Source organism: Symphalangus syndactylus, chromosome 23 (genome assembly GCF_028878055.3).
Source record: "Symphalangus syndactylus isolate Jambi chromosome 23, NHGRI_mSymSyn1-v2.1_pri, whole genome shotgun sequence".
Taxonomy (NCBI): domain Eukaryota; kingdom Metazoa; phylum Chordata; class Mammalia; order Primates; family Hylobatidae; genus Symphalangus; species Symphalangus syndactylus.
Genome location: NC_072445.2, coordinates 12,749,335 through 12,762,933, shown reverse-complemented (window position 1 = coordinate 12,762,933; position 13,599 = coordinate 12,749,335). Strand labels below are relative to the sequence as shown.

The 13,599-nt window shown below is 44.0% G+C and overlaps 1 protein-coding gene across 11 annotated transcripts in view; it reads right to left on the bottom strand.

Moving 5' to 3' along the window:
- DNAH8 (dynein axonemal heavy chain 8) overlaps positions 1–11,888 on the bottom strand; it is a 343,702-nt gene extending 331,814 nt beyond the window's left edge. For 9 of the 11 annotated variants that reach the window (XM_063632277.1, XM_063632276.1, XM_063632279.1 and 6 more), the window contains exons 1-3: positions 11,786–11,882; positions 3,066–3,495; positions 2,794–2,928 (exon numbers count right to left, since the gene is read on the bottom strand). In XM_063632277.1, coding sequence (XP_063488347.1) covers positions 2,794–2,928; positions 3,066–3,461 — 531 coding nt within the window. In that variant the 5' untranslated portion in view covers positions 3,462–3,495; positions 11,786–11,882. Of the gene's footprint in view, positions 1–2,793; positions 2,929–3,065; positions 3,496–11,785 lie in introns of those variants that run through there. The other 2 variants (XM_055263328.2, XM_063632283.1) reach the window with 2 other exon arrangements.
- Positions 11,889–13,599: the final 1,711 nt, after the last annotated feature.

The following is a 13,599-nucleotide window of genomic DNA, read 5'->3' as shown; positions in this document are numbered from 1 at the left end:
GTTCTAGCAGTTACCCTTTCATGAGGGCAGGGATCAGGCCGCAATGCCTATGCCTATACACCTTGCAGAAGGTATAGGGATTCCAGTTGTGGTGTTATCCAAATCTGTGGCCCAGAAATTTTCAGGTGAAACAAAATTGATCACTCATCTGGCTTCCTCCCTAACCAAATGCAGGACTGATCCTCGGGACAGGCCTAAAGCCTAGGCCTATTAAGAAATGACTTTTTAGAAACTGGCCTTCCATTCCTCTCATTGTCACCATCTCAGGGATGCATATAAGGTTGTCTTGCACCAATTGATTAGAGAGGCTAGAAAGACATGTAGCCAAAGTCACCACAGAAACTAGAATAGTCATTGGGCAAAGGAGACCATTAAAACAAACAAACCCAACTTGTGAATGGCAAAGAAAATCCTCTTACTATTTGGTTGGCATTGTCCACAGTCAGGACCAGCTACAGAATTTGATGAACCCAGTGCAAAATGAAAACGTGAGACATTTACCAAAAAATTATCAAGAACTTCAAAATGGTGACAAAAAATCATCAAACCAAGCACAGTGACATTCTAAGCACAGGGGCCTCTGTAACTACACAGCCCATATATCCATGAAGCCAGGCTTGACCACAGCAGTAAATTCCAGCGGGGAACTTTGGTGACCTGGGAAACCACAACCTACTTCCGGTTGCTTGCTGTGACACCTCTTGTTTTATGTACACATCTCCATGCATTCTCTATACTTTGTCATTATAATAGCTTAGAGCTATTGATGTCTTTGCATCAATCACATCTCCATCTCACTGTTACAGCTACACAACAGGACCAAGAAACTGAGCAATCCCATTCATACTGTCAGAGAACTGCCAGGACCACATTCTTATAAGGATACTGGACAACATGAAGCGCAGACAATTTTGCAGAATTTAGCAATGCACTGTATCAAGCAAGGGAGTAGCTCTTTATTATTATTATTATTATTATTATATGAGTCGGAGTCTCACTCTATCGCCCAGGATGGAGTGTACTGGTGCAGTCTCGGCTCACTGCAACCTCTGCCTCCTGGGTTCAAGCGATCCTCCTGCCTTAGCCTCCCGAATAGCTGGGACTACAGGCACATGCCACCACACCCAGCTAATTTTTGTATTTTTAGTAGAGACAGGGTTTCACAATTTTGGTTAGGCTGGTCTTGAACTTCCGACCTCAGGTGATCTGCCCGCCTCGGCTTCCCAAAGTGCTTGAATTACAGGTGTGAGCTGCTGCACCTGGCCGGGAGTAGCTCTTTTAGGCACTGTTCCATAGAACCCTGGCTCCTAGAGCAAGCTAAAGAGTTTTGCCCACATTTGATGACCCCTATAAAAGCAGGGGATATGGCCCCCATGGTGACAACCTCACCACAACCTCACCTCACCCCAACTCTCTCACCAGTGCATTCAGTGAGACAACCAGCTCACCAGCAGTCTGCATCTGCTCACTGGTCTTTCTGGCATACCAGCCCAGTCCACTCCTAGGGTTGAGAAAAAGCCCACGAAGCTAGTGGTAGTTTTATTGAAAATTATCTTAGAACCAGAGCTATCGTGAGGGAAGCTATGACACAAGTGTATCATACATTGCTATAATTAGAGTGGCCACATCAATTTATCATCCAAAACTTTTAGTAGTGTCAGGAGGTACTGTTAATCATGCCAGGAAAATAGGTGTAATCCAGAACTGTCCCTGGCTCACTGAGACATATGGTAACCTGACCTGCAATCACATCACTATTTCTACTACCGTATACTCATACAATAGTCACTGTTCCCTGACTTATTGATGCAGTTTTTCTCTACAAGTGATTTGCATGTGTAGTTCATATAACCTGTACTTGTAAAATATTACCTACCATCATTCAACTATGCCTCTAACTTCTGACATCATTCTGAGTTAGAAGTTTAGCCAAAATTCTAGTTGCTAACTCTTTTCTTCCTCCACAACAGTAAACCTGATTAGAAATATCATTCAACGGGGCCAGGTGCGATGGCTCATGCCTGTAATCCCAGCACTTTTGGAGGCCAAGGTGGGCAGATCATGAGGTCAAGAGATCAAGACCATCCTGGCCAACATGGTGAAACCCCATCTCTACGAAAAATACAAAAAAATTAGCCTGGCATGGTGGTGCGCGCCTGAAATCCCAGGTACTCGGGAGCCTGAGGCAGGAGAATCCGGAAGGCAAGGTTAAATAGTGAGCCAAGATAGCACCACTGCACTCCAGCCTGGTGACAGAGCGAGACTCTGTCTCAAAAAATACATAAATAAATAAAATAAAATATAATTTAAAAAGAAATACCATTCAACTGGCTATAATTATATGAACTAAACCTTCCCCTCTAGTCAGTAAAATTCCAACTTTTGTCTTTTTCTTTTTTCTTTCTTTTTTGTTTTTTAGACAGCATCTCACTCTGTCAGCCAGGCTGGAGTACTCACTGCATCCTCCACCTCCCAGGCTCAAGAAATCCTCCCACCTCAGCCTCCTGAGTAGCTGGGACCACAGGTAAGGACCACCATGCCCAGCTAGTTTGTGTATTTTTTGCAGAGACAGGAGTTTTGCTATGTTGCCCAGGCTAGTCTCAAACTCCTGGCCTCAAGCAATCCTCAAATCTCAGCCTCCCAAAGTGCTGGGATTACAAGTATGGGCCACTGTGCCCTGCCCCAACTTTGTCTTTCTAAATGATTTTTGTTGTTGTTGTTGTTTATGACAACTCTATTTAAGTTAATCACTTACTCAAAGAGCAATTAAAATATAATAAGACTTAAACTTACAGATGGGCAATCCAAAATTAATTCTTCAACAGTTACTATGTCCAGGCCAAGATTTTCTGCTAGAATCTCAAATATATATTTGTACGAAGGGTCAATTTTCAGTCTTCGGCTTTCCCTTGCCTCTCTAAATCTTGCCTAAGGAATGAAAACCAAGTGTAAAAATTGTAATTCTGAAGAAAAAATATTAAACTATTTCATACTTTGTAAAGTAAAAGTATTTCGTATTTGATAAGGAAAAGTGGTACGCATGAAAAATCGTGTTAGAAGCAAACCTGTCTCTCTTTTAATGTTTCCTGTAGACTGGGAAGGCCGCTCATACTCCGGTGGTATCTGGAGGACCGCTGGGAAGACGGCAAGGACAGCACTTCCGAAATCACTGACGGCACCGGCCGCGGTGCAAGCCTCGGTCGAACTCTATTCAGATCCGCGTCATGATCATCTGGAAGAACTATCCCTTCTTCAGAAGGAATGAGATCCCGATAATCCACCACAGAAGAAACAGCACCTTCTGCGGAAAGAGAGAACTCATCTTCTGCTGCTGGAGCCTCCACTGTTGGCGGGCGCGGGGCCTCTTTCTCTTCTGAACGGGGAGGGGCAGCCTCTTCCGTAGAGGGAGGAGCCTCTGCCCCCTCAGAAAGGGCGCCATCTTCTTCAGCATCCTTCTCCATCCTCCGTGGTGCGGAATGCTTTGTACTTCAAAACCTAGAATTATAACACAGGTTCGTTTAAAACTACAGTAAATTGAGTGTTGTACGTTTTTATTCCTCCCCTTTTAGCTAGACAAGTAGCAAAATCATAAAGTTCTCCCTTGCCATATTATCTAAGGAAGCTTAGTTTATGGGGCTGGAGAGGTGATATTTTTAGTGAGGAGAGCACACAAACACACACACAAACACACACACGAACACACACACACACACACACACACCTGGGAGCTTTTTCTTATTTATTTATTTATTTTTGAGACGGAGTCTCGCTCTGTCCCCCAGGCTGGAGTGCAGTGGCGCGATCTCGGCTCACTGCAAGCTCCGCCTCCCGGGTTCCCGCCATTCTCCTGCCTCAGCCTCTCCGAGTAGCTGGGACTACAGGCGCCCGCCACCTCGCCCGGCTAATTTTTTGTATTTTTAGTAGAGACGGGGTTTCACCGTGTTAGCCAGGATGGTCTCGATCTCCTGACCACGTGATCCGCCCGCCTCGGCCTCCCAAAGTGCTGGGATCACACGCTTGAGCCACCGCTCCCGGCCAACCTGGGAGCTTTTTCAAACTTTAAGTGCTCCTCCTCATTATGTTATGGCTCTAGGGGACTGTCCCTCCACACACATCCCATCCCTGCCATAGTAACCCCGGCAATTCATTGGAGGGCACCTGTCCTCAGGTGCCTTAGGGCCAAAAAAAAGATGAGAGCCACTGAATTAGAGGACAGACTGTAGATCACTGCCGAGGTACTCACTGTGCAAGAGACCACGCAAAGAACTTCGTGAACTCTAAATGTTCCTTGCTTCAAGGAACTCTGTGATGCAATACAGTTCATCAATCAGACATTCTACTGTCTGCCATCTCATCTACCATAAAAGCATAAAACATCCTCTTAGCAGCCAAAATAAATAACCCCAAGTACAAACAGAAAGTTCGCACTGAAAAGTGATTGTGACTATTTATTGAGGTAATGGTACAATAGAAAGCATAAATCTAGCCTACCTAATCAGAAAAGCTCTAATAATAAAGAAGTGTACAAGTTATGAGCACATAACCATGGAAATTAGGGGACGCCAGTGGAAGAGGAGACGTCAGTCACAGACAAAAATCATACTGTAGGACAGTAATGATGCCTCCAACCAAATAAATATGTTTTCAGGGTGTGGTTAAAATCCAGAAACCAGAATAATAGTAAATACTTGGAGAACAAAAGGATTCATTCCCAAACACATAAGAAGACAGAAAAAGAGGTTTCTAGTGAGAAATTCTGAGGACACAGATGCAGACCTGGCCTCAGTAAGATGGAGCTTCTTAAGATGGGTCACCAGCAGACACTACACAGAGCCAGACTGTCACCTATGCCCCACAACTGCCCTCTCTCCAAGTTTTCCAGAGAACTCATAAACAGCTATAATTGTTTGTTTGATACACTTAGTTGGCATACTCAAGGACAAACTGACCTATCTTTTAGCTGCCAGTTAACCAGTTTACCCACCCACTGCCCCTAGAATGTGTCAACATGAACCATTGTTCCCAAACTATCAGCAGGGTTTTTTTTTTTTTTTTTTTTACCTTCCCTCTCCCCACCCCCTTCTCTCTCTCTCTCTCCTCTCTGTCTCTCTCTTTCTCTTTTGTGACAGGGCCTCATGTTGCCACCTGGGCTAGGGTGCAGTGGCATGATCATAGCTCACTGCAGCTTTGACCTCCCAGGCTTGTGACCCTCCCACCTCAGCCTCCCAAGTAGCTAAGACTACAGGTGCATGCCACCAGCCTGGCTAATTTACTTATTTATTTATTATTTTTATTTTTCATAGAGACAAGGTCTCATTATGTTGCTGAGACTGGCCTCATGGTACTGCCAAACAGTACCAGTACTCAAGCTCCTGGGCTCAAGTGATCTTCCCACCTCAGCCTTCTGAGTTGCTGGGACAACAGGAATGCACCACCATACATGGGTAATGTTTTTGTTTTTTATTTTTAGAGACAGGGTTTCACTCTGTCGCTCAGGCTGGTCACAAACTCAATAATTCTTAAATTTGGTCTTTCGAGGTAATTTTCTATAAGTTTGTTCATCTTCATTCATTTTCCTTTTGTCTCCTCTGCACATTTTCAAACAACCTGTCTGAGTTCAGTGATTCTTTCTTTGCTTGATCTGCTGTTGAGAACCTCTAATAAGGTTTTTAGCACAGCAAATGTATTTCTTTTTGTTTGTTTGTTTGTTTTGAGACGGAGTCTCGCTCTGTCGCCCAGGCTGGAGTGCAGTGGCGCGATCTCGGCTTACTGCAAGCTCCGCCTCCCGGGTTCCCGCCATTCTCCTGCCTCAGCCTCTCCGAGTAGCTGGGACTACAGGCGCCCGCCACCACGCCCGGCTAATTTTTTGTATTTTTAGTAGAGACGGGGTTTCACCGTGGTCTCGATCTCCTGACCTCGTGATCCGCCCGCCTCGGCCTCTCAAAGTGCTGGGATTACAAGCGTGAGCCACCGTGCCCGGCCAGCAAATGTATTTCTTAATTCCAAAATTTCTGGATTTTTTATCTCAATCTCTTTGTTAACCTTCGCTGATAAATTTCTGAATCGTTTTTCTGTGTTATCTTGGAGATCACTGAGTTTCCTCAGTGCTGTTTTGAATTCTTGGTGAGAGGGTTCACATATTGCCTTCTTATTAGGGTTAGTCACTGGTTTCTTGCTTTGTCCTTTTGAAGAGGTCATGATCCTCTGTTTGCTATTGTTTCTTGTGAATGTATGTGTATGTCTTTGTGTTGAAGGATTAATTATTTACTCCAGTCTTCTCTGTCTGGCTGGTTTTGGTTTTTATTGGATATGTCTGCTTAGAGAGACTTTACAATTTGCCTGTAGATTTTATTTTTTCACTAGGTCACTGACTCATTTCCAGCACTAGATGTCAGCTTAAGCCTGGGTTTGCCTCGGTTCTAGTAAACAATCAGATTGCTGCCCATCCAAAACGGGGGAAGTCCTAAAAGGATTATCCCAGCAGTGTGGGAATGCGGGCTAGGGATTCATGCTTAAGGGAACTGTGGGATGAGCTTCCTACAGCATGGTACTGCCAAACAGCAACTCTGATTTGGTGTCTTCTTTGGCCAAGTTACAGAGCAGAGTTTCCAGGACTGGGGATGGTAGTCCCATCTCCCTCCTTCGTCTCTGGCTGTCCTCAGGGATATTTCTCCCTTTAGCACTGCTGATACTTCCTGTGGTTTGAGGCAAGAACAGGTCTCCTGCCATGGGACCCAAGATGGTAGGAAAGTCGGTGGTCCACTTCAATCTCACTTTTCCCATCAGAGAAACCATGAGACTGGGAGAAATTTGCCTGGTGCCAGGCAGACTGAGGTAAGGAGTGTCATGCTACGGAAGTCTGATTCTCTTACCATCTGCTTAGAGGTTTTTTCACTTCTCTGTGGTACTGGGAATGATCTCATCCTTATATCTGAGTTTTGGGATATTGCTGGTGATAATCTTAACATTGTGGATTTGTTTCCATTTTCTGGTGGTAAGGGAGAAGAAGAAGCCAGCTTGCTTCTATGCCACCATTTTGAAACACAATATCAGGGTACATTTTTGAGCTTGGTAGGGTTTTAGGGCTGCAGCTTAATGGTTAGCCCATTCGCAGTAAAAATCTTTGGTGGCAAGTCTAATGCTAGGCAGAATAGGCATCCATCTGTGAAACAGCAGCCCAGGCATTCCTCTGACGCTAGAGGGAATGGGCTGTAATGATCAGCTGCATTAGCTACACCCCCTCCAGGTCTCTGGAGAAGCCCTGCCTCTTCTCTTAAGAATACAATTTCGGCCGGGCGCGGTGGCTCACGCTTGTAATCCCAGCACTTTGGGAAGCCGAGGCGGGCGGATCACGAGGTCAGGAGATCGAGACCACGGTGAAACCCTGTCTCTACTAAAAATACAAAAAATTAGCCGGGTGTGATGGCGGGCGCCTGTAGTCCCAGCTACTCGGAGAGGCTGAGGCAGGAGAATGGCGGGAACCCGGGAGGTGGAGCTTGCAGTGAGCCGAGATTGCGCCACTGCACTCCAGCCTGGGCGACAGAGCGAGACTCCGTCTCAAAAAAAAAAAAAAAAAAAAAAAGAATACAACTTCACAGTGGATTGGATGAAGAAATATATACCATGGAATACTATGCCGCCATAAAAAAGCACGTCCTCTGAAGCAACATGTATGCAGCTAGAGGCCATTATCCTAAGTGAACTAACACAGAAACAGAAAACCAAATACCTCATGTTCACACTTATAAGTAGGGACTAAACACTGGGTATACATGGACATAAAGATGGAAACAAGAGACACTGGGGGTACAAGAGGGGAAAGGGAAGGATGGGGGTTAGGGCTGAAAAACTACCTGCTGGGTACTGTGCTCACTATCTGGGTGACAGGTTTAATCATACTCCAAACCTCAGCATCATGCAATAAACCTTTGTAAGAAATCTTCACATGTATCCCCTGAATCCAAAATAAAAGTTGGAAAAAAAAGACTACTTCAAGCCACAAGTGCTCAGCAACCAGAGCTAATGTAGCACCCTCTAGATGTCTTGCCTGAAATCCAGCCAAGACAAGAATTCCTGAAGAATTCAGTCTCATTTAGGAGATAAAGTAACCTATATGAATCAATCAAGAATGTTAAATTGTGACGTTCTGCTGAAAAAGGGATTTAAAGAAGGAAGAGAGAAATGTGGACAAAATAGACAAAGAGGATTTCATAGAGGATTTGAACATTGGTTGGCCTTAAACGATGAGTAGGAGTCAATAAGAAGCAGAGGGAAGAAATTTAAACGGAGAAGTAAAGAGGTAAACTATAAAAAGCTATGAACAGGTCAAAGCAGGGAAAATTTAGTTGGGAAAAAAAGTTTAGAATGACATCATATCATATTCATTCTTCCAAAAGACCACAAACAGCAAGGATTCAGAATCTGTTAAGATAATAAATGTGGTTTTTATACAAGCAGACTTTTGTGACTGTGAACACCGACATACAGACTTTGTTTCTGCGAATACGAGTGTCTGTGAACACTGAAAATTGATAATCAGGGATTAATCCCTATTGTGACTCAGAAAAAAATAAATTATAAATAATTTGTTATAGTTTAAATTTTGTTAAAATAGATCATATATCTAAGATTCCCAAAATAAATGTATAAATACATGACCACTGCCATTATGGAGAGATTTTGCTTAAGGAAATTGTAGAATTTTCCCTCTAATGAAATACTGTAATTTGAGATGCATTTTCTACATGGTTTTTGAGTGTCAAATATTACTTGGCAGGTAACAAATTCTAAATACTGAAAGATCAACTTATAACTTCCAAAGAGTGATGCAATTATGTAATTTTAGGTTAGAAAATGTATGCAACTACTTTATATAGAGGAATTCCTAAAAACTGTAGCAAAAATGAAAAATCTTACCAACTATACATAGATATACAACACACACACACACACACACACACACACACACATACACACAAGGTTGGTGGTTCACTGCAACATGTTTGTAATAGCAAAAACAAGCAAGAAAATACACAGACACACACACACACCTTGGAAACAACCAAGATATCCCTTAATGAAGGGCCCACTAATTGTTCTGTACTACCCTTGTTCAATAAAATTTTAATGCACCATTAGCCATACAAAGAATGAGGTAGGTCTATATATGCAGACATGTAAAACTCTCCAAGACATATTGTTACATAAAAAGCAAGATACATTGCATAATAACACCACTCGTATAAATTGTTTTAAGTGTGTATATGTGTATATATGATTTCATCAATTCTAAGATGCATACTTTAAGGTTTAATATGCAGCATTTTTTTGTTTCTCAGCATTTTTTTCTTTATGCAGTTACATAAAGTACCTAATTTGTGTGTATAGAATCGCAAAAAAATTGTAATCAGTAATAGTTTAGATTTGATAAAGTACATTATAAGCTTTCTAGGGAGAATACACAATAAATTATTAATAAGTATCACTCTGCATGAAAGAGATTGAAGAAGGGAAGTAGAAGAAGAATTTTTACTTTCCAATGTCCTAACTTTCTGTATGGTTCTTTTCTAAAAAATAAAAAAATCATGTGTACATTTTAGTTGTATTATATCTGTGCATATCATATACAGTAACATACAAACTCTTGAGCTTGAGCTTGAGCTCAAGAGTTTGAGACTAGCCTGGGCAACATAGAGAAACCCAGTCTTGACAACTAATGCAAAAAATTAGCCAGGCGTGGTGGCGTGTACCTGTAGTCCCAGGTACTTGGAGGGCTGAGGAGGGAGGATAGCTTGAGCCCAGGAGGTCAAGGCTGCAGTGAGCCAAGGTGGCGCCACTGCACTCCAGTCTGGGTGACAGAGTGAGAGCCTATCTTAAAAAAAAAAAATTAGGACCTAAAATTCGCTGCGAATCTACCTACCCCCAAGCATTCACATTCTGCTGACCCAAAGAACACAGAGTGAATGTGGCATCAACACTTGTTCACTTTCTCTGGGTCCTTCTCTCCTTCACAGACAACTTGCTCTGTTGTGCAGGCTGGAGTACAGTCATGCAAGCACAGCTCATTGCAGTCCTCACCTCCTGGGCTCAAACGATCCTCCTACTTCAGCCTCCCAAGTAGCTAGGACTAAAGGCGTACACAATCACACTTAGCTGTTCTTTTTTGGTTTGGGTTTTGGTTTTTCTGTACAGATGGGATCTCACTATGCTGCCCAGGCTGGATGCAATCATTTTCAATTCCCACCATCCCTTCTTAAGTTCAATTTTAAGGATTCAGTGAACTTCTGCAAAGTCAACCAGAAATGCATCCTGCTTATTTTCAGGAGCATTTCCAGGTGTTGAACTTCTCTACTCCTAGGAATACTACAGTAAGTGAGCAAGTTGCATACCTGTGTGCTGGGTACAGCCAATTCAACCACACCCTTTTCTCTTGCACCCATTTCTGTAACCCTATCCCAAATGCATTAGTTCATTCAGCAATATTGAGCCTCTTCTGCATGTCTGGCCACTGTGGCTACATGAAAGACTAAAACTTCTCCAAAGCAAAATGCACGATCAAATTGGTGTGACAGACTATTGAATACAACACAAGATGGTCAATGTCAATGACAGGTGAATTAACGAAGGGCTAAGGGAGCTTAGCAGGCAGCAAAACTTCTGGAAAAAAAAAAAAAGAAAACTTGATGGAGAAGGTACCACCCGAGTCAGGTCTAAAGGAGAGTTGTCAGGAGAGGATGGGAGAGAGAAACATTATAGGCAGAAGGTGGGAACAGTGGCGTACAAAAGCAGAGAAGCAAAAACAGGCACAACTATCTTGGGAAAAGTGGTAAATTCAGCGATGAGACTTTTGGGCTAGAGGCGAATGAGAAGGGTAGAGGAACGGGAAATAAGCCTGGAGAGAGAGGCATTCTTTTTGTTTTTTTTTTGAATTTTTAAAAATATATAGGTATATGGCCGGGTGTGGTGGCTCACGCCTGTAATCCCAGCACTTTGGGAGGCCGAGGTGGGCGGATCACAAGGTCAGGAGATCGAGACCATCCTGGCTAACACTGTGAAACCCCGTCTCTACTAAAAATACCAAAAAAAATTAGCTGGGCGTGATGGCGAGCGACTGTAGTCCCAGCTACTCGGGAGGCTGAGGCAGGAGAATGGTGTGAACCCGGGAGGCAGAGATTGCAGTGAGCCGAGATCTCGCCATTGCACTCCAGCCTGGGCGGCAGAGCGAGACTCTGTCAAAAAAAAAATATATATATATATATATATACATATATATACATATATATGTATATATTTTTATTTTAATAGCTTTTGGGGTACAGGTGTTTTTTTACGTGGATGCATTGGATAGTGGTGAAGTCTGAGATTTCAAGGTCATCCAGGTAGTGTACATTGCAAGCGATATGTAGTTTTTTCATCCCTCACCCCCCTCCCACCCTTCCCCTTCTGAGTCTCCAGAGTCCATTATACCGCTCTGGATGCCTTTGCGTAGCAATAGCTTAGCTCCTACTCATCGGTGAGAACGTGCGGTATTTGGTTTTCTTTTCTCAAAACGGGGAGTGGGTGTGAAGTCACTTAGATGTCCAGTGTAGAGACTGACAAAGGGCAGTGACTCAGCTGGGGTTTTGAAGCAGGAGTTCCCTGGGTTCAACTAACGGAGGTGGAGGACTGAACTGTAGTGTGGATTCCAGTCCCCTAAAAAGAAGGAAAGTGGGCAGGGAACCCGGCTGCAGCAGGGCCTCCAGGGCAGGGGCCGGCCGCTCACAGCGCGCCCCTACCAGGCACTCACCAGCCGCTCCCCGGGCCCCGATGCCCCGACCACTCAGACCACTGAGGCCGGCCCCAGCGGCTGCGCTGCCCCGGGGGAGCTGCTCCGGCCTCCGCGGCGCGGAGCGAGGCTGACGGTTGGGAGTCCGACACAGGCTCGCTCCGGGGCGTCCCGCGAGGGATAGGCAGCGCGCCGCTCCCTTCGGGGAGCGACTGGAGGGGCACGGGCAGCCCCCGCGCTCCCCAATAAAGGATGCACCTGCCGAGCCCGAGGACTGAAACATTGTTTAGGGGACCCCAGGGACTTGAAGGGCGGCTTCCTGGAGATGGACATTTGGAGTACAGTGCCAGGGGCTTGGGAGGATTCCCGCGTATACGTGGAAATACGGAAATAAATAAAATAATGTTTTCTATGACCTTTACAGTTTCTGAAGTTATTTAGTGTTTTCCTTGAGAACCTAAAAAGTGTTTCCCGGTGAGTCAGTGTGTTCAGAAACCTGTGACTGATGAGAGAGAAAGATTCTGGGGGAAAACTGACTTCTCTCCCAAGTCCACCCCCTCCCCTCTCCAGGACGGTTCTGCTTTTGCTGTAACTGCCTGACATGACGTGAGCGGTCCGTTTTTAGTTGGCTGTGTTAACCAAAAAAAAAAAAAAAAAAATCAGTCACTTAAATAATTAACATTAGTTTTATTCAGATGTCTTACTGAGGATTGTAATCCGGGAGAGTCTTTCAGAGACTTTCTGTGAGACTGCTCCAAAGCTTAGGTACAGGTGGTGGCATGTGATGGGAAGTGGCATCAGATGTGCTTAGCAGTTACATCAAATGAGCTCAGCAGTTACACTAGAGCAAAATCTCATCAAGGGTGGGGTTCAAGTGTACATCTGGTTATAGATTATAGAGGCATAATCATTAATCCTATCAGCTATTATCTTATTACGTATAGGAAGAGGCATGAGATAGGATCCTGGAACTTTTGCAAGAAAAGATTCATGCAAGAGATGTTATCATCTTCAGGGGCATTCTTCCAGGAGCTGCACTTAGTCACTGAGTTAGGGGATTTGTGAAATTTGGCTGCCAAAGGATTCTCTGACATTCTGCTGGCAAGCAGAATGAGCAAACATAGCTTCTTACATAAACTATTTTGTCTTACAGGTGTGAAAGTCAGTCTTTGAATGTAGAGCAGATCAATGTGGAATGAGGACTGAAAGGTCTGTCAATTGAAAAAAAAACAAGAATGAATATAAAAATCACAAATTAAATAAACCATCGTCCATCCATATTAATAGACATCACTCAGTGATTACACAATATAAGCTTATGGGGGCAAGGGAGTCCCTGAATATCCCTGCTGATTGTGCCGAAATGTAAGACCTACCTACCCTCTAACTCTGAGCCACTTCCTTAACTAATCTGTAGGCAACTAAGTAGGCCACAGCAACCACAGCATGAGAAGGCACAACTGCTCACTTCCACCTGATTTAGGGTGGGTCCTAAACCTATGACTAGAGTCCTTATCAAAGAAAGTGGAGAGAGATTATAGACACGAAGACAGGGAGGAAGGCCATGTGAAGATGAAGGCAGAGATTAGAGACACGTTTCCACAAACCAAGGAACTCCAGGAGCCACCAAAAGCTGGAAGAGGCAAGGAAGGATTTTCCGTAGATCCTGTAAGGGGGAATGGCCCAGGTAACACCTTGATTTCACACTTCTTGCCTCCAGAATTGTGAAAGAATAAGTTTCTGTTGTTTTAAGTCACCGAGTTTGTGGTAACGTGTTACATCGTCCCTGGGAAAATTAATACACCCCTTCTACCAAAAAGGAGAATGTGAGAGTT